At 42.9% G+C, this 26,525-nt stretch overlaps 1 protein-coding gene, 1 long non-coding RNA gene and 1 pseudogene across 4 annotated transcripts; 2 read left to right on the plus strand and 1 right to left on the minus strand.

The window, feature by feature from the left end:
- The first annotated feature begins 5,020 nt into the window (after positions 1-5,020).
- Positions 5,021-26,102, plus strand: PLPBP (pyridoxal phosphate binding protein). 3 transcript variants are annotated; one of them, XM_032143705.2, is made up of 8 exons: positions 5,021-5,163; positions 7,964-8,071; positions 8,149-8,184; positions 8,719-8,794; positions 18,620-18,754; positions 21,143-21,285; positions 21,722-21,820; positions 23,764-26,102. In XM_032143705.2, exons 1-8 carry the CDS (start codon positions 5,065-5,067, stop codon positions 23,893-23,895), a joined length of 828 nt encoding a protein of 275 aa, XP_031999596.1. In that variant the 5' UTR covers positions 5,021-5,064; the 3' UTR covers positions 23,896-26,102. The 3 variants fall into 3 exon arrangements, with proteins under 3 accessions (XP_031999596.1, XP_058289563.1, XP_031999598.1); XM_032143707.2 differs by lacking the exon at positions 5,021-5,163 and adding an exon at positions 5,215-5,413; XM_058433580.1 differs by lacking the exon at positions 21,722-21,820.
- On the minus strand, positions 8,261-9,881 carry LOC131382300 (uncharacterized). Its single transcript, XR_009211651.1, has 3 exons — positions 9,795-9,881; positions 8,705-8,763; positions 8,261-8,490 (listed from the first exon to the last, which is right to left on the minus strand). It is a non-coding gene; the product is annotated as an uncharacterized LOC131382300 (long non-coding RNA).
- Positions 24,629-26,102, plus strand: LOC116461798 (small ribosomal subunit protein eS26-like; annotated as a pseudogene).
- Positions 26,103-26,525: the final 423 nt, after the last annotated feature.

A 26,525-nucleotide genomic window follows, 5' to 3' on the forward strand; every position in this document is an offset into this window, starting at 1 on the left:
AATTGTTTTGGACAATACTAACAGTCCCATGTGAATTTATGTCTTAGTTTTATTTGCAGTCTTGCTAAGTAAAATGAGTCTTTGTATCTACTTTTTTATTAAAGTGAAATTTAGCAATAGTTAATATTAGGTGACATAAAGAAATAAAACATCCCCGACTAGTGAGTTAAGTACAAGATCTCTCTAAAAATAAACTGAGATGAAAATCTATCCCCATTATCGATACAGAATTTGTGAACGTGGCATAATTCTTGGGTAGTGCTATAGAGATTTATCATTTTAAACAATTCACACACCACTGCAATTCTGCTCCAAAGGGCAAAGATATTTTCAAGTGAACCAAAATTCATTTTGATATCAGTTCAGTGGACGAACTCCCAGTCTTCACTCTGGAAAGCTGCCCAGCTTAGGGTTGCCAGATAAAACATAAGATACCTAGTTAAATATGAATTTCAACAATGTACAATTTTTAGTATAAGTACTATATGTCCTAAACACTGCATGAGACATACTCATACCAAAGTATTTGTTGTTTATGTGTAATTCATATTTAACTGGGTATCCTGTATTTTTACTTGTTAAGTCTGGCAACACTAGCCCAGGCTTTCTCAGGTTTTTTTTAACAGGGATCCCAAGCTTTTTCTATTGGTTTGAGAGCCTGCTACACAAATAATATGATCTTAACAATTGAATAGTTACATTAAGAGTGTAGTTACTGGAGTTAGACTGCCAAATTTCAAATCACTGCTCTACTACTTCTTAGGTGTGTGGTCCTGAATAAGTTTTTTGACCTCTCTAAGCCTCAGTTTCTTCATTAATAAAATGAGTTGCGTGGCTTATATGAAATAATGCATACGAAGGGCTTTCACACTGTTCCTTGCATGTATGTATTCAAAAACTTCAATCTGGAGAAACGGGCTAAAAAACAGACAGCTATTAAATGGGAACCACTAAGTAGAAAGCCAAACATGTGAAAAAAATGGAGTAAGATTACAAACGGGATAGCACATAGAAGAAGGGAATGACATTGCAATGCAGCAAACACAGTATTGAGGATACATACCTCTACAAAAATTTTGTGTAGAAAATAACCTGGTTTAAAGAAAGAAAAGAAAAGAAGCCAGGCACGGTGGTTCACACCTGTAATCCCAGCACTTTGGGAGGTTGAGGTGGGTGGATCACCTGAGGTCGGGAGTTCGAGACCAGCCTGACCAACATAGAGAAACCCCATCTCTACTAAAAATACAAAATTAACCGGGCATTGTGGCGCATGCCTGAAATCCCAGCTACTTGGGAGGCTAAGGCAGGAGAATTGCTTGAACCTGGGAAGTAGAGGTTGCAGTGAGCCAAAATCACACGACTGCACTCCAGCCTGGGCAACAAGAACAAAACTCTGTCTCAAAAAAAAAAAAAAAAAAAGGAAACAAAAGAATCTGATTTGGCCCTGTTGAGAGGAACTGTCCAGTTGTGGGCTCCAATTTTAAAAATGAAAAAAATTTGAAGAAGCTAGAAAGAAAATGTTAAAACCAAAAAGAAAAAAAAGTAATTAAGAAATAAAGCTCATAGGTTGATGCCAGAAAAGGCAGAAGGGACATTTAATGACTTCACGATTATAAAAGTTACATAATGGTAGCTAAAAAGAGGAAATTCGCTTGAATAAAGGAGGATTTGTAAAGAATTTACTTAAGGCTTGCTAAATTTTCAAATGGGGAGGAGTAGTTACTTGCAAATAGAAAATAAATATTCTCCTCTGATGGTCTTCAGAAATTGTGAAGACTCTGTGCTGTTTGGAATGGTTTAAATGTCATTCTTTCTGTATGAAACCTCCCTAAGTCTTCCCTAGGTCTAGGGTTCTACTATCTATATAGGCATTTCAAAGGCCAGATGTGATGGCATGTTTGCCAAGAGCTTGCTTTCATGGGCTACTCTACCTGAATTCATTTAAACTGGGATGGGACATGGGCATTATTTCTCCATTTCTCTTTAGAGCTAAGTAACCAGGCAACAGTAATTTTCTATTTTACTTTTTTATCCCCCTAAAAGACTCACAGTAGGCTCAGAAGTAAACAATTTTTAAATCCATATATGTTTTTCTCATAATTTGGATTTATTCCAGACTTTGAGGGTGTTTTAAAAGCTTGATGGCATTGATGGTGAATAAGTATACTAGATTTTAGATTATTTATAAAATCTGTTTCTCTGGGCATTTGGCTTTTTAATCTTTCTCTTTTCCCCTTTGTCCTTGCAAATTATTGGAGCAATTTAAAGATAATTACTGGTGATGAAATGCTTTTGGACTTGTATTTTTCAAGGATTAGGTAGTAGGGGAGGATGAAAGGTTAAATTGGATGGTTGATGTCCCAGGAAGAGGAAGAGAAGAAATTTAAAAAGCAAGTAAGGAAAAAAAGGGAAAAAGTGAAATAAAATTAATTCAAAAGTGCAACTAAGAAGAAATTGGAATGTGAAATGACCATGGGACTGGGGGCACCATGATCTTTTTGTCTCCATTTCCATTTTCATAAGACCACAGAATGTCAGAGATGAAAAGCATATTGGAAGTAAATCGGCAGTAAAGCCTGTCTTAGCCTGGTCTCTCAGGGTTCCTTTACAGAGTGACGCCTCAATAAATGTTCACTGAATGGATAAGGGGATGGGAGGATGACCTTGCCTTGTAGTTCAAAGAATAGAGGTCCTTGGCCGGGCACGGTGGCCCACGACTGTAATCCCAGCACTTTGGGAGGCCAAAGCAGGTGGGTCACGAGGTCAGGAGTTCGAGACCAACCTGGCTAACATAGTGAAACCCCATCTCTACTAAAAATACAAAAATTAGCCGGGCGTGGTGGTGCACACCTGTAGTCCCAGCTACTCGGGAGGCTCAGGCAGGAGAATCACTTGCACCCAGGAGGCAGAGGTTGCCATGAGCCGAGATCGCGTCACTGCACTCCAGCTTGAGTGACAGAGCGAGACTTCGTCTCAAAAAACACAAAAAAGAATAGAGGCCCAATCTAGTAAATGAAGCTACAACTACTTGTTGTCATAGTGACCTAACCCCTGGCTAATACATTCCCTAGATCTGTGAGGTATTTATGGTTTTAAAATGTTTTCCAAATAGCACATTATTTGAAGTGTTTCATCTCACCCAATCCTTCCTCTACACATCCCATCACCGTGATCCCCTCTGTCCTCCCCATCACTCACTGCTGGCTCGCTCCTTCCCACCTGTGTCTCTACAGCAAGCATCTATACTCACACCACAAAGGGCCATTCTGGTCATTTTAAATTTTTTTTATCATTTTGGTTGGAGTACAAATGTATCAAGTCCAGAGACATTTTATTTGAACACAATTACTCCTAATGTCGGCAGTCTTAGTTTGCAGATAACCCAATTAATCTGTACCAGGGTAAATGACCAGAGAATTCCCAAAAAGAAGTCCCTTATTTTAAGGATGTGAGGTTCTGCCTAATGTGATTTTCCCAGAGCAGTAGATGTGAAATTCCATCTCTGTTCCTGGGAGTCTGGGGAAAAATTGTGAGAGGAGAGAGTAAGAATATTGCCCCTTCTTTCAGGAAAGCTCTAATAAACCCCATCACCTCAAGACAAGACCACCTGAAGAACAAACATTAGCCATTTCTCTAATATAATAGCATCCCACTTCATTAAGTTGAAATAATGTTTGAAAATCTTTCAACAGAAATTGCAGCCAAGAGTGCTTTCCTTAACAAAATTGATCTCCTTCTCCTTGCCCATAGCACCTACTATTTCACCACCTGACTATGTAGCATTCTGTGTTAATCTTTGTATGGCCTGGCTCCTCATCCAGTTTATAACCATATTGCCCACAGAAGGGGACTCAAGAATCAAACTCGGCGTTGTGGCGCGTTTGTAGTCCCAGCTATTCTGGAGGCGGAGGTGGGAGGATTGCTTGGGTCCAGGAGTCTCAGATAGTCTGGGCAACATAGTGAGACCCCATCTCAAAAAAAGAATCCAACTGAATGTGCTGAGCTCCTGCTAGACCATCTAAAGCTGTCTGTGGGCTGGGCGCGGTGGCTCGCACCTGTAGTCCCAGCTACTCGGGAGGCTGAGGCAGGAGTATCACTTGAACCCGGGAGGTGGAGGTTGCAGCGAGCCCAGATCAGGCCACCGCACTCCAGCCTAGGTGACAGACCGAGACTGTCTCAATAATAATAATAGTAATAATCATGCTGCCTGTGTGCCCTGATGAGACAGCACTGGCCGCAGATGGCCGTTAACCTCTTGAAATAGGGATGGCCCGAATTGAGGCATATGCAAGTCAACACTACACCGGGTTTCAGAAACACATACGATTTTCAAAAGAATTAAAATATCGCATTTAGTTTTTCTATTGATTGCATGTTTAAATCTTACTTTGGATATATTGGGTTGGGTTAAATAAAGTATATCATTAAAATTTTTAAACTTATGCGCCTATAAGAAACTTCCAAATTACACAGGTAGATGGCGTTATATTTCTCTTGGACAGTAGTGGTCTGAAGGATGACAAAAATCACGATACGTTTGAATCACGCCGTGTCTTTAGGGAAAAGAAGAAGAGTTTCCTTTCGTATCGCTTAGGGGTTCCTCGCAAGAACCATCTGACAGAGAAAAGCCCCGGCTCCCGCCCCAGTGGCTTCTAATTCTGGTCCCCGCGCCCAGAAAGCCGAGAACGGGCAAGCCCGGAAAGGCGTTTTGAAAGGGAACAGGATCCCCCGAGTACAGGATGCGTTTTTGCCTCACAAAAGTCCCTTGGGGGTGGGGGGACGGCAGTGGCTGAGGCGCAGGAAAGAGGAGAGCACACAGGGAGTGGCCCTTGGAATCAGGCGCGCAAAACCTCGGCCCGTAGGCTCCATTTCCAGCTTCGCGGGTGACCTCCCCAAGATGGCCGCCGCCTGGGGGCGGGCCTCCGCGCTGCTCGGGTGTTGATTGGGTGAGACGACTAGATGGTGAGCAATGATTGGTTCACACGGGACAAGCTGGGCGGAACCGGAAGATGGTGTGAGCTCTGAGCTGCAGGGGGCCTGGGGCTCGGCGTCGGTCCCCGGGGGATGTGGAGAGCTGGCAGCATGTCTGCCGAGCTGGGAGTCGGGTGCGCATTGCGGGCGGTGAACGAGCGCGTGCAGCAGGCTGTTGCGCGGCGGCCGCAGGTGAGGAAGGAGGCTGCGTGGGGAAGGTGGGCAGCCGCCTTGAGAAGAGGGACACCTGCGTGGGAATGGGTCGTCATGGTGACGCAGAGGGGTCTCCCAGAGAGGCGGGACCGGTCGGCCGCCTAGGGCCACCGAAAGGCTAGCGAAGGGTTTCCCCAGCCTCCTTATCCTGAGTCTTTTAGGTTTTCTGGAGATTGGCTTCGTTGGAGCAGAGGGCACCGCCACCTCGGGAAAATGACTTAATGTCGAGGTATCGTGGCCACTTGCGCACCGCGTCGTTTCGGGGTCGATAGCCTTGGCGGATGCGAGGGGGGCCAGGCCTGTGCCCACGTATGGTAAGGGGAGACGGGAGTACAAGAGCACCCCGCGGAGGCCAGACACGCCCGAGATCGCGTGTGTGGCAGTGTCTCACCTGCCAAGTGCCCAAGAAATGCCAGTGCCGCCCGGAGGCCGAGGTGAGGGTGGACTGGCCGGACTTCGCTGGCATCAGAGCGGCACTTGTTTGTGGGGCAGGAGGGAGTAGTCCAATCCCAAGCCGGTTAAGGGGAGCTTTCGTCTTTTGTGTATAAATATATTACCTCCTCTTGGACTTTGATTAGACCAAGAGTCAAAATCTGCCCACCTCAGTGCAAGTTTAAGCTGAATGGTGTGGAATGAGACGGACCTTAACAGAGAGGTCACGGGTTTCTCTGATCGAGCATTAATGCTGGCTGAAGACAAGACCTGTATTATAGTCTTTCCTTGACTATTCCTTAGACGTTACCTTGAACAAGTCAGGTAACTATTCCGGCCCTCAGCTCTGAAAGCTCTGAGATCTCTTCTGATGTTAATATTCTATGATTCTTGGTGATTCTCCAAGGAAAAGCTAGGGCTTCCCCTAATAAACATCACCCTGGAGGTTCTCTCAGGGGAACTCTCAGGCAGATGGGCTGCCTGTTTGGGTAACTCTCTGGAAAACGTCAATCATCAGCATACTCCCAGTAGTCACTACTTGGACTCAAACGAGGCTGGTTATGCATCGCTGTGGACGGAAGGAAGAGGAGACATTTTTCTAATTGATCTGACTCCGTCACGTCCTTGAGAACATTGTGATTCTGTGAAAACTTCAGGGGGTGATGGATACAAGAAGACTGAATCGTGCAAGGATAAATGAATCTCTTCAATTACTGTTTCTATGTGGATTGGGTGGCAGCAGAACGTATAGAACCCCTGCTCTTTGTATAGTGGTCGTGAGAGGATGTCACACAGGTCTGATCCTGAATCCAGAATTTTTTGTGTCGCAGTCTTAGTTCTGCCACTGGTTCTTTTCTTTCTTTTTTTTTTTTTTGTTTTTTTGTTTTTTTTGTTGTTGTTGTTTTGTTTTGTTTTGTTTTGTTTTGTTTTGTTTTGTTTTGTTTGAGACAGAGTCTCACTCTGTCGCCCAGGCTGGAGTGCAGTGGCACAATCTTGGCTCACTGCAACCTCCACCTTCCAGGTTCACGCAATTCTCCTTCCTCAGCCTCCTGAGTAACTGGGATTACAGGCGCACACCACCACACCCGGCTAATTTTTTGTGTGTTTTTAGTAGAGACAGGGTTTCATTATGTTGGCCAGACTTGTTTTTTGTTTTATTTTGAGACGGAGTCTCACTCTGTCACCCAGGCTGGAGTGCAATGGCACAGCCTCAGCTCACTGCAACCCCTGCCTCTGGGATTCAAGCAATTCTCCTGCCTTAGCTTCCCAAGTAGTTCGGATTACAGATGCCCACCACCACACCTGGCTAAGTTTTAGTATTTTAATAGAGATGGGGTTTCACCATTTTGGCCAGGCTGGTCTCGAACTCCTAACTTCTGGTGATCCACCCACCTCAGCCTCCCAAAGTGCAGGAATTACAGGTGTGTGGCCCACCTGGCCATGCCACTGGTTGTTAATTCACAGATTGAATAATCAATTACTTAGCTACCTATGTGGGCCACTTTTAGAGTAAATGGGGCAGTGTTATTATGGTGTAATGATACACCAGGACCCGAATGAGTCACCAAAACTGCTAACGTTTGGGTTTCAGAAGCCAGAAGTGATCTCTCTTTTACTTAGAGTGCAGCCTTCTATTAATGAAGTGATTCTTAAGCCTGCAACATTAGTATGTCTTAGAGTCACCTGGAGAGATTGTTAAAAAGGAAATTCTCCGCTGGGCACAGTGGCTTACGCCTGTAATCCCAGCACTTTGGGAGGCCGAGGCGGGCAGACCACCTGAGGTCAGGAGTTCGAGACCAGCCTGACCAACATGGGGAAACCCTGTCTCTACTAAAAATACAGAATTAGTCAGGCATGGTGATGCATGCCTGTAATCCCAGCTACTCAGGAGGCTGAGGCAGGAGAATCACTTGATCGCTTGAACCTAGGAGGCAGAGGTTGTGGTGAGCCGAGATGGCACCATTGCACTCCAGCCTGGGCAACAAGAGTGAAACTCTGTCTCAAAAAAAAAAAGGGAAATTCTCACCCAGGTGATGCCGATGCAGTTGGTCAAAGATCACACTTACAGGAAATACTGCTTTAACTTGCCCAGCTCTCCTGAGAGAGACATTTCTTCTGCTAAATATTGACATCGCTAACATATTAGATTGAGATGCCATGCGCCTAAAAAACATTTGATCATGATCACCACTATTTGATATTGATCTGCCTACAGTGTTGAAAAAATGGATCTTACCTAATGCCAAGTTGAGATCAATGCCTGTCTATCCTACAGGATCTATCCTGTGGGATTCATTGGGATACGGTTCCCAAACATTCACTCATATGGCTCTTTCCCTCTTGGCAGGGTCTCCCATCCATCCAGCCCCGGCTAGTGGCGGTCAGCAAAACCAAACCTGCAGACATGGTGATCGAGGCCTATGGACATGGGCAGCGCACTTTTGGCGAGAACTACGTAAGAGCCCTTTCCTGAAGCCCTTTGGAAGCATCATGATTGCCAGGCTTCTGACTTGTTCTGTTTTGACCTTTTAGGTTCAGGAACTGCTAGAAAAAGCATCAAATCCTAAAGTAAGTAGATAGCTGAATTCTTTAATTCGTATCTAAATCTTGGCTCTTTAGTTGAAAATTAGACCCATCCTGGTGGTTGAGTTGCACAGCAGTTTTAGGGTGGTTGACTTTAGATTGGGCCGGGGATAGAAATGTCAACTTTCCACCTTGAGCCCCAAGTAATCCTCAGCTAGATTTTTCTCTTTGTTCAGACTGTCATTTTCTCCTTGGTGGCTGTTTGGAAATGGTGGTTTCAGGAGCTTGCTGTAATCTTGGATCTTTTCAAGATTTGAAACCTTGAATCAGTTCATCCCGGATGGGCAATATCTGAAAGATGGAGGGAATTGATGGGAACAAGGAAGGAAAACAGAACAGAAGCCTTAGATTTTTCTCTATCCTTTTACCTCATTAGGAGGCCAGGTGAAGATTGTGATAGTTTATTACATTTAAGGAACAGACAGTGGATATGAAAGGTGACAGGGAGTGCATGAGGCGTTTGAGCCAGCAAGACCTCTATAAAATCTGAGTTACACATGGTTACCTTTTTCTCTTCAGATTCTGTCTTTGTGTCCTGAGATCAAATGGCACTTCATTGGCCACCTACAGAAACAAAATGTCAACAAATTGATGGGTAAGATAAAATTAAATGTGAAAACAAAATTGTCCTGTCATTGTATTGCTTCTACTACCCTTTGTGGAAGAGAGAGCAACTTTTAGAATACCCCCAATTCACCATTTGTTTTTGCAATTTCTTTAGGAAAGTCTGAGTTCTTAATAAAAGGAGAAAACATCATGCCAAGAACAGAATGAATTCACCATTTTCTGGGTTATATATACTTGGAAACCTACCCAACCTCATGTTTATTATTATTTGGTGGTCTTTCAGAAAAATTAAAAAGAATTGTAGCCCATAAATTTTTTTAACTAGCAAAAGAGACGTTTCTGTTCTTTTTCCTTTAAATAAAAGGCTACAGTAAATAAAATACAATACAGTAAAGTAAAATTAAGAATCATAGTAAAGTAGGCCAGGCGCGGTGGCTGATACCTATAATCCCAGCACTGTGGGAGGCCAAGGCGGGCGGATCACCTGGGGTCAGGAGTTCAAGACCAGCCTGGCCAACATGGTGAAACCCCAACTCTATTAAAAATGCAAAAAAATAGCTGGGCGTGGTGGTGCATGCCTGTCAAGTCCCAGCTACACAGGAGGCTGAGGCAGGAGAATCGTATGAACCTGGGAGGCAGAGGTTGCAGTGATCCAAGATCACGCCACTGCACTCCAGACTAGGTGACAGAGCAAGACTTCATCTCAAAAAAAAAAAAAAAAAAGAAGAATCATAGTAAAATAAAATTAAGAAAGACATGGAGATCTTGAGTAACTGAACTTATTTCCCTTAAGGTATAAAAATTTAAATAACCTGTATATATTTTGTAACAGCTTTATTAGGGGGTAATTGACTTAAAATACATTGCACATATTTAAAGTATAGAATTCAACGAGTTTTGGTGTATGTTTGCACCTGTGAAACCATCACAACAAACAGTGAGCATATCTATCACCCCCAAAAGTTTCCTCCTGTCCCTTGGTAATCCCTCTCTTACCTGTCCCACCTCTCTCCTCAAGAACCACTTACCTGCTTTCTGTCACTGTTAATGTACGCTAGTTTACATTTTTTAGAGTTTTATCCAAAGGGAATCATGAAGTATGTACGCTCTTTTTGTCTTCTTTCATTCAGTATAGAGATTCATCGTGTTCATACCTGTATCAAAGGTTCATTTCTTTTTATCATTCAGTAGTATTCCATTGTATAAGTATATTACAATTTGTTTATCCATTCACCTGTTGATGAATGTTGGGTTGCTTCTGATTTTTGGCTGTTGCAAATAAGTTGCCATGAATATTTGTGTACAAGTCTTTGTATGGATATATTTCCCTTTTTCTTGGAATAAATATGTAGGAGTAGAATGGCTGAATCACAAGTTAAGTGTTATGTTTAACTTTTTATAACTGTGATAAAGCAAACATAAAATTTACTGTCTTGATCTTTTATTTATTTATTTATTTATTTATGTATATTTTTGAGACGGAATCTCGCTCTGTCGCCCAGGCTGGAGTGCAGTGGCGTGATCTCGGCTCACCGCAAGCTCCACCTCCCGGGTTCATGCCATTCTCCTGCCTCAGCCTCCCAAGTAGCTGGGACTACAGGCCCCCGCCACGACGCTCGGCTAATTTTTTGTATTTTTAGTAGATACGGGGTTTAGTAGAGACCGTGTTAGCCAGGATGATCTCAATCTCCTCACCTCGTGATCCGCCAGCCTCAGCCTCCCAAAATGCTGGGATTACAGGCGTGAGCCACTGCACCTGGCCTGTCTTGATCGTTTTTAAGCATACAGTTCAGTGGCATTTTGTAGTCACATTGTTGTGTGACCATCACTACCATCTATCCACAGAATTCTTTTCATCTTGCAGAACTGAATCTCTGTATAATTATGTATGTTTAACTTTTTAAGAAACTACCAAAATTTTCCAAAGTAGTTGTGCCATTTTACATTTCCACCTGCAGTGTTCAAGTTCCTCCACATCCTTGCCAACACCTAGTATGGTCAGTCTTTTAAAATTGTAGCCATTCTTTTTTTTTTTTCCACTTTTTGAGATGGAGTCTCACTCTGTCACCCAGGCTAGAGTGCAATGGCGCAATCTCGGCTCGCTGCAACCTCCGCCTCTCAGGTTCAAGTGATTCTCCTGCCTCAGCCTCCCAAGTAGCTGGGATTACAGGCGCACATCACCACACCCAGCTAATTTTTTTGTATTTTAGTAGAGATGAGGTTTCACCATGTTGCCCAGGCTGATCTCGAACTCCTGAGCTCAGGCAATCTGCCCGCCAGCCTCCCAAAGTGCTGGGATTACAGGTGTGAGTCACTGCGTCTGCCCCAATTTTAGCCATTCTAATAGGTATATGGTAGTGTCCTTGCATTTCCCTAATGCCTAGTAATGTTGAACTTCTCATGTTTGCCATCTGTATATCTTCTTTGGTGAAGTGTCTATTAAAAGTCTTTTGCCCATTTTCTAATTGGATTATTTTCTTACTGTTGAGGCAAGAGAGTTCTTTACATATTCCAGATATGAGTTCTTTATCAGATATGTGCTTTGCACATATTTTTCCTCAGTCTATGGCTTGTCTTTTGAAAAGCGAAAGTTTTTAATTGGAATAAGCCCAATTTATCAGTTGTGGGTTTTTGGTTTTTTGTTTTTTTTTAAAGAATGTGCTTTTGCCATCATGTCTAAGAAATCTTTCCCTATCTTAAAGTCACAAAGATTTTCTCCTATGTTTTCTTCTGGCAGCTTTATAGTCTTAGGTCTTATTAAGGGTTCATGATCCATTTGGAGTTAATTTTTGTATATGGTACAAGATACGGATCCAAGTTCATTTTTTTGCACATGAATATCCAGTTGTTCCAGAACTGTTTGTTAGAAAGGCTATCCTTTTTCCATAGCACTGCCTTTGCATTTTTGTCAAAAATCAGATATCCTTTGATGTATTTCTGGACTATCTGTTGGTAGTGATCTCCTCTGTTAGTGAGTGATATATTTATCTACCTTTATACCAGTAGCTTGCTACTTTGATTTACTGGAGCTTTATAATAATTATTGAAATCACGTGCTGTTAACCTCCAACTTTGTTCTTTTTCAAAGTTATTTTAGCTATTGTGGGTCTTCTACATTTCCATATAAACCAGCTTTTCAATTTCTACAAGAAAAAAAGAAAAGCCTGCTGGATTGTATTGTATCTTAGATTAACTGGGGAACATTTTGACATATAAAAATATTGACTCTCTTAACACATTAACAAGGTATACCTTAGTACTTATTTATATCTTTAATTTCAGTAATATTTTATAGGTTTCATTGTATAGATTTTCCACATCTTTTCTCAGATTTATTCCAAAGTTTTTATATTTTTTATGCTATTGTAAATGTATTTTTCTATTTCAACTTCTGATTATTGCTAGTACAGGTTATAGGCATCCCAATTTCAAATTTCTGAAAATCAAAATGCTCCAAAGTCTGAAACTTTTAAGCACTGACATGACACTTAAAAGAAATGCTCATTGGAGCCAGGCATGACGGTTCATGCCTGTAACCCCAGCACTTTGGGAGGCTGAGGCAAGCAGATCTTTTGAGCCCAAGAGTTCGAGACCAGCCTGGGCAACATGGCGAGACCCTGTCTCTACAAATAGTACCAAAAAATTAGCTGGGTGTGCTGGCACGCACCTGCGGTCCCAGCTACTTGGAAGGCCAAGGTGGCAGGATCGCTTGAGCCCAGGAGGTTGAGGCTGCAGTGAGCCGAGATCTCACCACTGCACTCCAGCCTGGGCGACAGAATAATACCTTGTCTCAAAACAAACAAAAAAAAAGGCCGGGCACGGTGGCTCACACCTGTAATCCCAGCACTTTGGGAGGCCAAGGTGGGTGGATCACGAGGTCAGGAGATCAAGACCATCCTGGCTGACACAGAGAAACCCTATCTGCTAAAAATACAAAAAATTAGCTGGGCGTGGTGGCAGGCGCCTGTAGTCCCAGCTACTCGGGAGGCTGAGGCAGGAGAATGGTGTGAACCCGGGAGGTGGAGCTTGCAGTGAGCTGAGATCGCGCCACTGGACTCCAGCCTGGGGAACAGCAAGACTCCATCTCAAAAAAAAAAAAAAAAGAAATGTTAATTGGGCCAGAGGCAGTTGCTTATGCCTGTAAGCCCAGCACTTTGGGAGGTCAAGGCAGGAGGATCATTTGAGCCCAGGAGTTCAAGACCAGCCTAAGCAACATGTCAAAACCCCGTCTCTACAAAAAATAATAAAATTAGTCAGATATGATGGCTCGAAGCTGTAGTCCCAACTACTCAGGAGGCTGAGGTGGAAGGATTGCTTGAGCCTGGGAGGTCAAGGCTGCAGTGAGCCGTGATTGTACCACTGTACACCAACCTGGATGACAGAGTGAGACCCTTCTCAAAAAAAAAAAGATTTTGGATTTCAGAATTTCAGATTAGAGATGCTCAACTGGTTTAGTATATGCAAATATTTCAAAATCTGAAAAAATCCCAAATCTGAAATGGAAACATTTCTGGTCCCAAGCATTTCAGATAAGGGATACTCTACCTGTATATAGAAATATACTTGATTTTTGTATGTTGATCTTGTATCCTGCAACCTTGCTAAAATTACTTACGTTCTAGTTGCTTTTTTGTAGATTCCATTGAATTTTCCACATAAATAATCATGTCATCTATGAGTAAAGACAGTTTACTTCTTTGTATATTTCCCTGTTTAGTTCTTTATGAATAGAAGTGCTGAGAGTGGACACATAAGGAGGAATTTCCCTTCTAATTTTAGTTTGCTGAGAGATTTTATCAAGAATAGATGCTGAATTTTGTCAGATGCATTTAATGTATCAAGTGATCATACGGTTTTTTAGTTTGTTAACATGTTGAATCACATTTATTGATAATTCTTTTTTTTTTTTGAGATGGAGTCTCACTCTGTCACCCAGGCTGGAGTACAGTGGCGTGATCTCAGCTCGCTGCACCCTCCACCTTCCGAGTTCAAGCGATTCTCCTGCCTCAGCCTCCCGAGTAGCTAGGATTACAGGCACATGCCACTACACCTGGCTAATTTTTTACGTTTTTAGTAGAGACAAGGTTTCACCATATTGACCAGGCTGGTCTCGAACTCCTGACCTTGTGATCCACCGGCCTCGGCCTCCCAAAGTGCTAGGATTACAGGCGTGAGCCACCATGTCCGGCCTATTGATTTTCAAATGTTAAACTAACCCTGCATTCCTAGGATAAATCCTACTTGAAGGCTGGGTCTCTATTATCTTATTATATGTTACATAAACAAAATAACTGTGTTACGGGATTTATAACTATGTAAAAGCAAAATGCATGACAATGATAACAGAAAGAAGGGGATAAGCAGAGGCACACTATTGTAAAGTTCTTAAACTGTGTGAAGTAGTATAACACACCTTGAAGGTGGACTGTTGTAAGTTAAACCCCAAAGCAACCAACAAAATAACACAATAAAGAGTTATAGCTAATAAGTCAACAAAGGAGATATATTGGACTCAAAAAATATGTGAAATGGTATCTCCTTATGGTTTTGATTTTTTTTTTTTTTTTTTTGAGACGGAGTCTCACCCTGTTGCCCAGGCTGGAGTGCAGTGGTGCAATCTCAGCTCTCTGCAATTTCCGTTTCCCAAGTTCAAGCATTTCTTCTTCCTCAGCCTCCCGAGTAGCTGGGACTACAGGCGCCCGCCACCATGCCCAGCTAATGTTTTTGTATTTTTAGTAGAAACGCAGTTTCACCATCTTGGCTAGGCTGGTCTCAAACTCCTGACCTCGTGATCCACCCGCCTTGGCCTCCCAAAGTGCTGGGATTACAGGCGTGAGCCACCGCGCCCAGCAGTTTTGATTTTCATTAATAACGAATGATGTTGAGCATCTGTTCATGGGCTTATTGGCCATTTTTATGTCTTCTTTGGAAAAATGTCTAGTCAGTCCTCTGAATGTTTTTAAATTGAGTTGTCTTTTGATTATTGAGTTGCAAATTCCAGCTAGATTAAATAATCTAACTTGAAAATAAAAGCTATAAAAGTATTAAAATAAAATGCAGGAAAATATTTTTATATTTTTGGGCTTTTCTAAGCAAGACATAAAATCTGGAAACCACAAAAAAACAACTAGGCCAGGCTCAGTGGCTCACGCCTGTAAATCTAGCACTTTGGGAGGCCAAGGCAGATGGATCACTTGAGTCCAAGAGTTTAAGACCAGCCTGGGTAACATGGCAAAACCCTGTCACTACTAAAAATACAAAAGATTGGCTGGGCATGGTGGTGTGTGTCTGTAGTCCCAGCTACCTGGGAGGCTGAGGTAGGAGGATCACCTGAGTCCGAGAGGTTAAGCCTGCAGTGAGCTGTGATTGTGCCACTGCACTCCAGCCTGGGTGACAGAGGAGACCCTATCTAATAATAATAATAATATTAATAATAAATTTTAAAAGAACAACTAGCAGATTTGATCACACAAAAATTAAAGCTTTCTGCATGTCAAAGCAAAAGGGAGGCACAGAGTGGAAGAAAAATAATATTTTTGAAGAGGGAAGAGGTTAATATCCAGAATACATAAAGAGCTACAAATCTTTTTGTTTAATCTATAGGGGAAAAAAAAATAGGCAAAAACTGAGGCAGTTTACAAGGGATAAAAATACAAAAGGCCAGTAATCAAATGAAAAATAATCATCCTCAGAGAAATACAAAATCACTAATCAGATTTGTGAAAAATCAAAAAGACCGCTAAGATCCAGTGTTTTGAGGGAGTGAGTAAATGAGTACTCCTTTGTCTTACCAGGAGATTCTAAAACCATGGAGTCTTGGAAAAACATAAAGATTCCACCAAAAAACTATTATACCTGAAAAACAAATTCAGTAACATTGCAGGATACGAAATAAATATACAAAAATCAGTAGCATTTCTATATGCCAACAGTGAATGATCTGGAAAAGAAATCAGGAAAGTAATCCCATTTACAATAGCTACAAATGAAATACCTAAGAATAAACTTAACCAAAGAAGTGAAAGATTTCTACAATGAAAACTATAAAACGCTGATGCAAGAATTTGAAGAGGACGTGAAAAAATGGAAAGATATTCCATGCTCATGAATTGGAAAAATCAGTATTGTCAAAATGTCCTTATTACCCAAAGCAATCTACAGATTCAGTGCAGTCCCTATCAGAATACTAGTGACATTCTTCACAGAAATAGAAAAACATAATCCTGAAATTTATATGGAACCACAAAAGACCCATAATAGCCAAAGCCATCCTGAGCAAAAAGAACAAAGCTGGAGGAATCACATTACCTGACTTCAAATTATGCTGTAGAGCTATAGTAACCAAAACTAGCGTAAAAATAGACACATAGACCAATGGAACAGAATAAAGAACCCAGAAATAAATGTGTACATCTACAGAGAACTTATTTTTAGCAGAGGTGCCAAGAACATACATTGGGAAAAGGACAATCTCTTCAATAAATGCTGCTGGGAAAACTGGATATCCATATGCAGAAGAATAAAACTAGACTCCTATCTCTCACCATGTACAAAAATCAAATCAAAATAGATTAAAGACTTAAATCTAAATCTAAGACCTGAAACTACTAAAAGAAAACATTGGGGAAACTCTCCAAGACATTAGTCTGGACAAATTTTGTTGGTTGGTTTGTTCGTTTGTTTGTTTTGAGACAGGGTCTCACTCTGCACCCAGACTGGAATGCAGTGGCATGATCTCGGCTCACTGCAACCTCCACCTCCTGGGTTGTTTGAACCCAGAATCGCTTGATTCTCCTGCCTCAGCCTCCCAAGTAGCTGGGATTACAGGCACGCCCCACCATGCTGGCTAATTTTTGTATTTTTGGTAGAGACAGAGTTTCACCATGTTGGCCAAGCTGGTCTCGAACTCCTGACCTCAGGTGATCCGCCCACCTCAGCCTCCCAAGGTGCTGGGATTGCAGGTGTGAGCCACTGTACCCGGCCATGTTAGAAGTATGTAAAGGTGATGGGAGGAGGGAGGGGGGAAGGAGCCAGCAGGCATAGAAGGGGCAGGAAAGCCTAACAGAACTGTTGTTTTAGTGCCATTTTCCCTTCTGGATGATACATTACACTCATTCAGCCTCACGGCTCAATTCATTTCCATAAAGGCTTCTTGAGGCCAGATGCAGTGACTCACACCAGTAATCCCAAAACTTTGGGAAGCCAAGGTGGAAGGATCACTTGAAGCCAAATACATACATGTATATTTCTTTCTTTTTTAGGCTAGTCTTGCTCTGTCATGAGTGCAGTGGCATGATCCCGGCTCACTGCAACCTCTGCCTCCCAGGTTCAAGGAATTCTCCTGCCTCAGCCTCCCCAGTAGCTGGGATTACAGGCATGTGCCACCAGGCCTGGTTAATTTTTTTTTGTATTTTTAATAGAGACAGGGTTTCACCATGTTGGCCAAACAGATCTCAAACACATGGCCTCAAGTGATTCGACCACCTCGGCCTCCCCAGGTGCTGGGATTACCGGCATGAGCCACAATGCCCAGCCACCTCCGGCTAATTTTTGTATTTTTTGGTAGAGACAGGGTTTCACTGTGTTGGACAGGCTGATCTCGAACTCCTGGCCTCAAGTGATCTGCCCTCCTCAGCCTCCCAAAGTGTGGGGATTACAGGTGTGAACCACTGCGCCCAACCTTGACAAAGATTTCTTGAGTAAATACTCCAAAAGCACAGGCAACCAAAGCAAAAATGGACAAATGGGATCACATCGAGTTAAAAAGCTCTTGCAGGCTGGGCACAGTGGCTCACGCCTGTAATCCCAGTACTTTGGGAGGCCAAGGCCAACAGATCACGAGGTAAGGAGTTCAAGAACAGCCTGGCCAACATGGCAAAACCCCATCTCTACCAAAAATACAAAAATTAGCCAGGTGTAGTGGTGGGCGCCTGTAATCTCAGCTACTTGGGAGGCTGAGGCAAAAGAATAGCTTGAACCTGGGAAGCAGAGGTTGCAGTGAGCCAAGATTGTGCCACTGCACTGTAGCCTGGGCGACAGAGCCAGACTCTGTCTCCAAAAAAAAAAACAAGCTCTTGCAGAGCAAAGGAAACAACAAAGTGAAGAGACAACTCAGAATGGGAGAAAATATTTGCAAACTGCCCATCTGAAATACTTTTACATAGCACCAAGTTCTATATCCAAGCTTTGTTTTTGTAATAAAAAATAAGAAACAATCTAATGTCCATTAACAAGAGGAATAGTTATGTAAACTGTGCTAATCTGTCCTGTGGATTGCTGCAGTTTTTTAGTAGAGATGGGGTTTCACCATGTTGGCCAGGCTGGTCTCAAACTCCTGACCTCAGGTGATCCACCCACCTGGGATTACAAGTGTGAGCCACCGCACCTGGCCAGTGTTAGGGTCACTGTGATGTCCTTGTTGGATAAGAATACCCTCATCCCAGAAAGTTGAAGAATGTGGTGCTATGCTGGGGAAGCATCTTGGCTTCCACTGGTCATCCTTTCTTCATTGTCATCCTGACCTGTTTCTCTCAGTTTGAACTGAGACATAGATCAAGCCTTTTACTAGGAATCTGTCCGTTGCTAGCTTCTTGAAGCGTATGGATATATGTGCTGCCTGATCATGTATGTCAGCGTTTCCCTTATTTACCTTTGCTGATTAGCCAGGGATGGTCTGACATTTGAATTTGTATCTAGTAAAACTGTCACATTTGTGTTCTTAGAGGAACTGAGATTTAACCGTGTTTTTCTTTTCCTGGCATATTTTTTCCTCTAACAAGTCAGAGATTTGTTGCATGTTACTTGCTGCAATAGAGCGAATAAGGAATACTACCTTGCCTCTGTCTCATTACAGCTGTCCCCAATCTCTTCATGCTGGAAACAGTGGATTCTGTGAAGTTGGCAGACAAAGTGAACAGTTCCTGGCAGAAAAAAGGTTCTCCTGAAAGGTTAAAGGTTATGATCCAGATTAACACCAGCGGAGAAGAGAGTAAGTGACCAGACCTGAATTGTAGATTTTTCTTCCTTTAGGATGGTTGAAGCTTAGGGAGAATGGGTGGGCCCAAGTGTCTGATGGATAAGGTTATAGAAACAAATCACAGGATCACAGGCCTCTAAGTTGGCTGTTTTATGTGTGATCTAGGTAGCATAATGACATGCAAAGCAGTCTATATATCATTCTTTACTAAATCGTGGTTCATTATATCTTAATTTTAGGGGAAGAAGAATGGATGGGGAGTTCAAGAAGGGGATTGTGACTTCGTTTTTTTTGTTTTGTTTTTTTTTTTTGAGACGTAGTCTTGCTATGTCACCCGGGCTGCAGTGCAATGGCGCGATCTTGGCTCACTGCAACCTCCGCCTCCCGGGTTGAAGCAATTCTCCCACCTCAGCCTCCCAAGGAGCTGGGACTACAGGCGTGCACCACCACGCCTGGCTAATTTTTGTATTTGTAGTAGAGATGGGGTTTCACCACATTGGCCAGACTGCTCTCGAACTCATGACCTCTCAAGTAATCCGCCCATCTCAGCCTCCCAAAGTGCTGGGATTACAGGCGTGAGCTACCGCGCTCAGCCCTTTTTTTTTTTTGAGACAGAGCCTCACTCCGTCGCCCAGGCTGGAGTGCAGTGACACTAGCTCAGCTCACTGCAACCTCCGCCTCCTGAGTTCAAGGGATTCTCCTGCCTCAGCCTCCCGAGTAGCTGGGATTACAGGCACGCACTACCATGCCCAGCTAATATTTGTATTTTTAGTAGAGGCGGAGTTTCACCATATTGGCCAGGCTGGTCTTGAACTCCTGACCTCAGGTGATCCACCCACCTCGGCCTCCCAAAGTGCTGAGATTAAAGACATGAGCCACTGCACCCGGCCTGGGATTGTGACTTTCATCTGAAAATCCCCAAAGGTCACCATCACTCCTACAAAGAGTATTTTAAATTAAGACCTAAGAGTATATAAATACTCTTAGATCTTAAAAAAATTACTTAATGTTGCATTGGGAGAGAATGGAAGATAATTACTGTGAGTGGGCCAGGTGCGGTGGCTTACACCTATAACGCCAGCACTTGGGAAGGCTGAGGCAGGTGGATCACCTGAGGTCAGAAATTCGATACCAGCCTAGCCAACATGGTGAAACTTCATCTCTACTATACATACAAAAATTAGCCAGGCATGATGGTGTTCGCCCGTAGTCCCAGCTGCTCAGGATGCTGAGGCAGGAGGATCCCACTCCAGCCCAGGTGACAGAGTGAGCCTCCATCTCAAAAAAAAAAAAAAAAAAATTACGGTGAGCACCAGTCAATGAATATCTTTATGGGGCTTGGATTAACAGTGTAACATAGTGTGAACAGAAGCATAGGCTTTGAAATCAGACAGACCTTGGGTTTCAGCTACACTACTTTCCAGTATTGTAACCTTGGATAAGTTACCTAATCTCTCTGTACTTCAGTTTCCTTTTCTGGCAATGGTATAATGAGAATGCTTACTTCAGAGGGTGTGGTTAGGACTGAATGTGATAATCCAGGCAACGTTGTTAGCACAGAACCCTACACATGTTGTTAGCTATTCGTGAAGAATAAATGTATACAGATCAGGCATTTGACTGCAACCATCAAAGCACCAGTATTCACTAAATCTTAGTATGCAGGAACACAGTAGAGGCATCTGTTTTCTAGATAATGTCCTAGAGTTAGACTGCCTGGGTTTAAATCCCAATTATCAATAGAAATCTGAAATCAACTATAGGTCAAGTCTTTATTGTATCATTTCTTGATAATTAGCTATAATATGCCCTAAAGACTGAAGTAAATGTTACTAGCATCTCCGCCTAATAAATGGGGGCAAGACAATATCAATAGCTCTTATAACTGTATAACAAATAATTGCTTGCTGCAGATTTCTCCTCCAGTTGTTAATTAGAAAGTTCAGTTAAACTTTGCAAATATATAGCCAAAAATATTTAACATGTACTTTGTTTTAAATTTGTTGCAACTCCATTAAATTAATAAAACTATAAAAATTCTTGATTTAGAAAAGTAATTCTCAGGTTCATCTGGCATTTTGGCAATGCAAATCTTCCTGGTATCCCAAAAAAGCAAGATTTTTTCTTTTCTATGTTTCCTAGCTGTTTTCAGCTGAAATCCTGAGATGGAGGAAAGAAAATCCAACTGATAGCTCTTTTCTTGAGAAATTTAGAACCTGACCAGAAGCAGAGCAACATAGAAAACCCCAAGTATAAAGTTACTCTTTAGGACTTGAGGCTCTTTCAAGAGGTTCTCTTGTTGGGGGTCACCTCTTCTGTCATAAGGAAGGGAGGAAAATGGAGCCTTCCTCTGGCCATTTACCCTTGCAATATATCTGTTTTCGGTTTCTTTTCACGAAGGTAAACATGGCGTCCCACCTTCAGAGACCATAGCCATCGTGGAGCACATAAACGCCAAGTGTCCTAACCTGGAGTTTGTGGGGCTGATGACCATAGGAAGCTTTGGGCATGATCTTAGTCAAGGACCAAATCCAGACTTCCAGGTACTGGGGGGTTGGGGAGATTGCTCATGTGCTGAAGAAGCAGGGTGCTGGAGTGCTATTGCGGGGCTGGCTGCAGTGGGGATTGCAGAGACATCCTAGACACTGCCTGTTGAGTGTTCTAGCCCTCTTTTGAACTCTTCTCAGAAGGAAAAGGGAAGAACAGGTTCCCAAAGCCCCACAAACCTTTATCAACTCAACTTGAACTTGGCTAAAACATAGTCTTTAGAGAATATGAGATTTCTTCCTCCCCAGTGACTAATAGTTTTCTCGAAAGTGGGATAGTTTGCAAAAAACCCTTTCAGTAACTTCTGGCGATTTTGACAGGCCTTGAAATCATAAGGAATACGTAACTGTTGTCAGAGAAGTTCAGATTCAGCCACTTTTGGGCATCGTTAGAGAAGGCAGGAATAAAATAGGTGTCATCTCTTTCTGTCAGCTGTTATTGTCCCTCCGGGAGGAGCTGTGTAAAAAGCTGAACATCCCTGCGGACCAGGTTGAGCTGAGCATGGGCATGTCCGTGGATTTCCAGCATGCAGTGAGTGTCCTGCCAGTGCCCTGTCTGCCTCGAGGGGTGGGTGTAGGGGGTCTGAGAGGCTGACACAAGAGCAGATCTTTGCTGTAGAAGCCTTGGAAATGCCTTGGGATGGCAGTAGGGTACCCAGTCTCAGCTATTCCAGCATCTCCCATTCCCCACGCCCTTTCTTTTTTGAAAAGAGCCGGGTGCGGTGGCACACGCCTGTAATCCCAGCACTTTGGGAGGCCGAGCCGGGCAGATCACGAGGTCAGGAGTTCGAGACCAGCCTGACCAACATGGTGAAACCCTGTCTCTACTAAAAATACAAAAATTAGCTGGGCGTGGTGGCGCGCGCCTGTAATCCCAGCTACTCAGGAGGCTGAGGCAGGAGAATCACTTGAACCTGGGAGGCGGAGATTGCAGTTAGCCAAGGTCACGCCACTGCACTCCAGCCTGGGCAACAGAGCAAGACTCCGTCTCAAAAAAAAAAAAAAAACAAAATAGGAAAGAAATGTATAGAAATTATAGCCTGACATCTGAACTTTTAAAACAAAATATAATTTCATAAGTGTAATCTAAAGGAAATAAAAAATTAATTATAAATCTAATTCCATAAATTATAAACACAATTCTGTAAGTGTAGTCTAAAGGAAAATAAGAAATTATGCTATAATTTTTGGAAAGGCATTTTATTACATAAGTGCGTGGGCATGGCTGTATCACAGCAAATCACGATGAAGCAGCCTAAGGTTTCATGTTTTTTGTTTGTTTTGTTTTTTTTGAGACTGAGTCTCGCTCTATTGCCCAGGCCGGAGTGCAGTGACGCCATCTCAGCTCACTGTAACCTCCCCCTCCCAGGTTCAAACGATTCTCCTGCTTCAGCCTCCCAAGTAGCTGGGATTACAGCTGCCTGCCACCATGCCCAGCTAATTTTTGTATTTTTAGTTAAGACAAGGTTTCACCATATTGGCCAGGCTGGTCTCGAACTCCTGACCTCAGGTAATCCACCCACCTCGGCCTCCCAAAGTGATGGGATTACAGGCATGAGCCACTGCACCCGTCCCAGGCTTAATCTTATGTATAGATTCACCAACAATCTTACGTGTACATCAACAGCTGTAAATATCAACTGGTACAGGTGTGCTAGATTGGCAACGCAAATACATGATTTTCTGAAATAGCAAATAACTTGATAAAGTTTCAAAAATCAAAATATAAACTTGCATTCCTAGAAAATTGTATTTCTTAAAACAGTACAAAAATACATTGCATTGATAAGTAAAATGGAATTTGATCAGATAATTATAAGGATATTTTTTTCATCTACCTGACCGTGGCACATTGGAAAGGTAGGTGGGCTGTGCTGTGCGGCTGCGTCCCACACTGGACATCTAATGTCCTTGACCCCCTCCTAGCTGAGTGCCAGCCACACTCCCCAACCACTGGAAATCCAGAGAAACCAAACTTGTTTGGGTTTCGTCCTCAGAGGCAATTTGACCTCTGAGGAGAACAATCATCCTGAAGCCATCTTCGGCTGTGTTATTATTCATAGAAGGTGCTGTTTTTTTTTTTTTTTTTTTTTGAGATGGAGTTTCGCTCTTGTTGCCCAGGCTGGAGTGCAATGGCGTGACCTCTGCTCACTGCAACCTCCACCTCCCAGGTTCAAGCAATTCTCCTGCCTCAGCCTCCTGAGTAGCTGGGATTACAGGCATGCACCACAATGCCTGGCTAATTTTCTATTTTTAGTAGAGACAGGGTTTCTCCATGTTGGTCAGGCTGGTCTCGAACCCCCGATCTCGTGATCTGCCCACCTTGGCCTCCCAAAGTGCTGGGATTACAGGCGTGAGCCACCGCGCCTGGTCCATAGAAGGCTCTTGAGAGCCAGAATGGGGGCACAGCTTCAGCACTGGCTCCATTTTATTATTTTAAACCTGGTCCTCGATACCTTCTCTTTTTTCCCACAGATTGAAGTAGGATCTACAAATGTCCGAGTAGGAAGCATGATTTTTGGAGAGCGGGATTACTCAAAGAAACCCACCTCGGACAAGTGCGCAGCAGACGTGAAGGCCCCGCTGGAGGTGGCACAGGAGCACTGAGCCAGGAAATACTGAGAGCACTAACTATGCACTAACCTAGATTTTCATTTCGATATTCCCTGTGTCCCAGCGCAGTCCTGCTCTCCTGTGACCTGTGGAGAGCACTAATGATCACGTGTGTTGATGGAAACCATCTGTGCTTAGTCTCTGACACAGGAAGCTTGCTTCAGGTAGTGGCTTTGGATTGAGTTTGAGAAATTCAAACATTTCTGCAGAACAGATACCAAATCAATAGCTAGGAGTCGTGTTCAATATTGAATTCTGCCCGGGAGCATGAACTGATCCATGAATGCCTTTTCCAGGTTAAAATTTGGTCACTGATGCCTATAATCGTGGAAGTCAGAGGGATTCCCCTTTTTCATCTCATTTTAATAGGAAATTCCTTACGGTTAACATCTCCCTACAAACTCCTACTATATCGTCTAAGTTGCTGCTCTCTAATAAGGTGATTTCTGCCCCTAGATTCTTCGCTAGCCGGTAGATACGTGAAGATATTCCCAACTGTGGAATGGCAGTATAGGTAGCTTCAGGAAATGGCTCGGGTTAATTCTCAAAACACAAATTGTTGCTGGCCAGGCATGGTGACTCATGCCTGTAATCCCAGCAATTTGGGAGACAGAGGCGGAAGGATCACCTGAGCCTAGGAGTTCAAGACCAGCCTCAGCAACATCAGGAGCTCCCCTGTCTCTACAAAAAAATTTAAAAATTGCTCTCTCCGGTCCGTGCCTCCAAAATGACAAAGAAAAGAAGGAACAACGGTCGTGCCAAAAAGGGCCGCGGCCACGTGTAGCCTATTCGCTGCACTAACTGTGCCCGATGCGTGCCCAAGGACAAGGCCATTAAGAAATCCGTCATTCGAAACATAGTGGAGGCTGCAGCAGTCAGGGACATTTCTGAAGCGAGTGTCTTCGATGCCTATGTGCTTCCCAAGCTGTATGTGAAGCTACGTTACTGTGTGAGTTGTGCAGTTCACAGCAAAGTAGTCAGGAATCGATCTCGTGAAGCCCGCAAGGACCGAACACCCCCACCTTGATTTAGACCTACGGGTGCTGCCCCACGTCCCCCACCAAAGCCCATGTAAGGAGCTGAGTTTTTTTTTTTTTTTTTTTTGTTGTTGTTGTTGTTGTTGTTCCAGTTCTTTATTAGGCAAAGAACAGTTGTTTTTTTAGCAGGAGCTGAGTTCTTAAAGACTGAAGACAAACTATTCTCTGGAGAAAAATAAAATGGAAATTGTACTTAAAAAAAAAAAAAAAAAATTTTAAATTAACTGGGCATGGTGGCTGAGGTGGAAGACTCACTTGAGCCCAGGAGTTTGAGGCTGCAGTGAGCTATGATTGCACCACTGTACTCCTGCCTTTAAAAAAAAAAAAAAAAAAAAAAATCCCAATAGTCCATCAAGGCTTTGATCTCTTGGGGAGTTCTTCATAGATGCTGTCACATTTCTTAAAGCAACCTTTAAATATGCAGATAATACCCCCCACCTTTTTTAGAGATAGCCTCTTAAAAAAAAAATTAATTTGGTAGTGAGAGCTTGTGTCACTGCCATTCTGTGGTATCCCTGAAATGAAGGGATAACATAAGCAGGACTTGGGTCTTTCTGACATCATCCTGAAGAGACAGGACTTTGCGTTTTTCCTCTGGGACCTACAGTGATGAGAGTTTAATGATTATCTCCTCCACTATAATCCTCTTTAGAGTGATTTTTTAAATCAAAACCCAGTGAATCTCATTACTCCTAAGAAACGAAAGATTCCTTCAAAGCCTTTTCAGGCACATGGTTTCAACAAAGCCTGGCTTTGACGTTCCTTGTCCTGAGGAGCACTTTCCAGGCACAGTTACAGCTTCCCCACTGTATTTACAAGCCAGAATTGTGCAACTCTTCTGGATCATTAATAAAGTAGCAAGATCTTCAAAAAACCCCAAAACACCATTCTCTAATAGTCATGACAAATGGCTTCAGTATGGCTTGTTTTTTATTTTCCAGATGGCTTTTTCTCTTATTTTTTCAAGCCCCAGTCTTTGATTTTACAAGTAACTTTCAAAACATGCTGCTGCTGAATATACTTTTGTAAACTTAAACATTATGATTCCTGTATTATTTCAGTGAGAGCTATAGTGTGATATTTCAGTCTATTAAATAAAAATGTGAGTTTGAATTATACGATCTGTGCCAATTACAAAGCAATTAAAAGATTTATTTTTTGTGATCTGGTGTAGTGAGTGAATATAACGGGAGGGGGCATTGGAACCGACAGGAAGCAGCTGTGCTGGTGCCTTGGCATTGTGCCAGCCTGGCTTTGGAGGAGGGCTTCCCTGGGGTCACAGATGCAGCCAAAGCTACACCATGGGTGAGAGGGATTCTGAACTTAAGGGCAAGAAAAAGGACATTTCAGGAATTATAAAAATAGTTACCCCTTGCTGCAAGAGACTTTTGAATTGCCTCTAGATGGCGACATTGGCTAACCTGAGGGACAAGCACGGGCTCTCCACTGTCAATAGTTTACCTTGTGAGGGACTTCTGGTTACTCAGTCTGGTGGAGGCCAGACAGGACATGACTCTCTCAAGTGATAGTGTGACTTGCAGAGCCTCGGGTTCGATACCAGCCAGCCTGGGCAACATGGTGAAATCT

Source organism: Hylobates moloch, unplaced genomic scaffold, assembly GCF_009828535.3.
Source record: "Hylobates moloch isolate HMO894 unplaced genomic scaffold, HMol_V3 SCAFFOLD_22, whole genome shotgun sequence".
NCBI classification, from domain to species: Eukaryota; Metazoa; Chordata; class Mammalia; order Primates; family Hylobatidae; genus Hylobates; species Hylobates moloch.